We start from the raw sequence: 651 nt of genomic DNA on the forward strand, positions 1-651 counted from the left end.
CACACACACACACACACACACACACACACACACACACACACACACACACACACACACACACACCCGGTCATCATGACCAGGTCTCAGCTGGTTAATAACCCGCCCTGCCTCCACAGAGGGCGTGTCTCAACACTCTGCAGAACGAATGGTTCCGAGCCTCCAGCCAGAAGTCTGCGTCTGCCTCCATGGTGGAGGACTACCTGGAGAGGTTCGGGGCCGTCTCGCCAGCTGTGCTGCGCCACATCGCCAACATGGCCGACGGTAACGGCAACACGGCGCTGCACTACAGCGTGTCCCACTCCAACTTCCAAGTGGTGAAGAAGCTGCTGGACGCAGGTGAGAACAAGAGCCATCAGGACCAAACTGTAAACCTGCTTATGATCCAGCTGAGGCCAGATTAAACTGGTCTCTTCAGCCTGATGGCTCAACGTGTCTTAAGTTTCTAACATGTTTCTAACGTGTGTCTAACATGTATCTATAATATGTGTCTAACATGTGTCTAACATGTGTCTAACATGTGTCTAACATGTATCTATAATATGTGTCTAACATGTGTCTAACATGTGTCTAACATGTGTCTAACACGTTAGACACATGTTAGACACATGTTAGACACATGTTAGACACATATTATAGATACATGTTAGACAC

At 48.5% G+C, this 651-nt stretch overlaps 1 protein-coding gene across 1 annotated transcript in view; it reads left to right on the plus strand.

The window, feature by feature from the left end:
• Positions 1 to 116: 116 nt before the first annotated feature.
• Positions 117 to 651, plus strand: part of LOC106511687 (KN motif and ankyrin repeat domain-containing protein 1) — a gene marked incomplete at its 5' end in the record, with an annotated part of 8525 nt that continues 7990 nt past the window's right edge. The window contains 1 exon segment of the mRNA XM_014000432.1: positions 117 to 336. Coding sequence (XP_013855886.1) covers positions 117 to 336 — 220 coding nt within the window.

The sequence above is a fragment of the Austrofundulus limnaeus genome, unplaced genomic scaffold (assembly GCF_001266775.1).
Source record: "Austrofundulus limnaeus strain Quisiro unplaced genomic scaffold, Austrofundulus_limnaeus-1.0 Scaffold3078, whole genome shotgun sequence".
NCBI classification, from domain to species: Eukaryota; Metazoa; Chordata; class Actinopteri; order Cyprinodontiformes; family Rivulidae; genus Austrofundulus; species Austrofundulus limnaeus.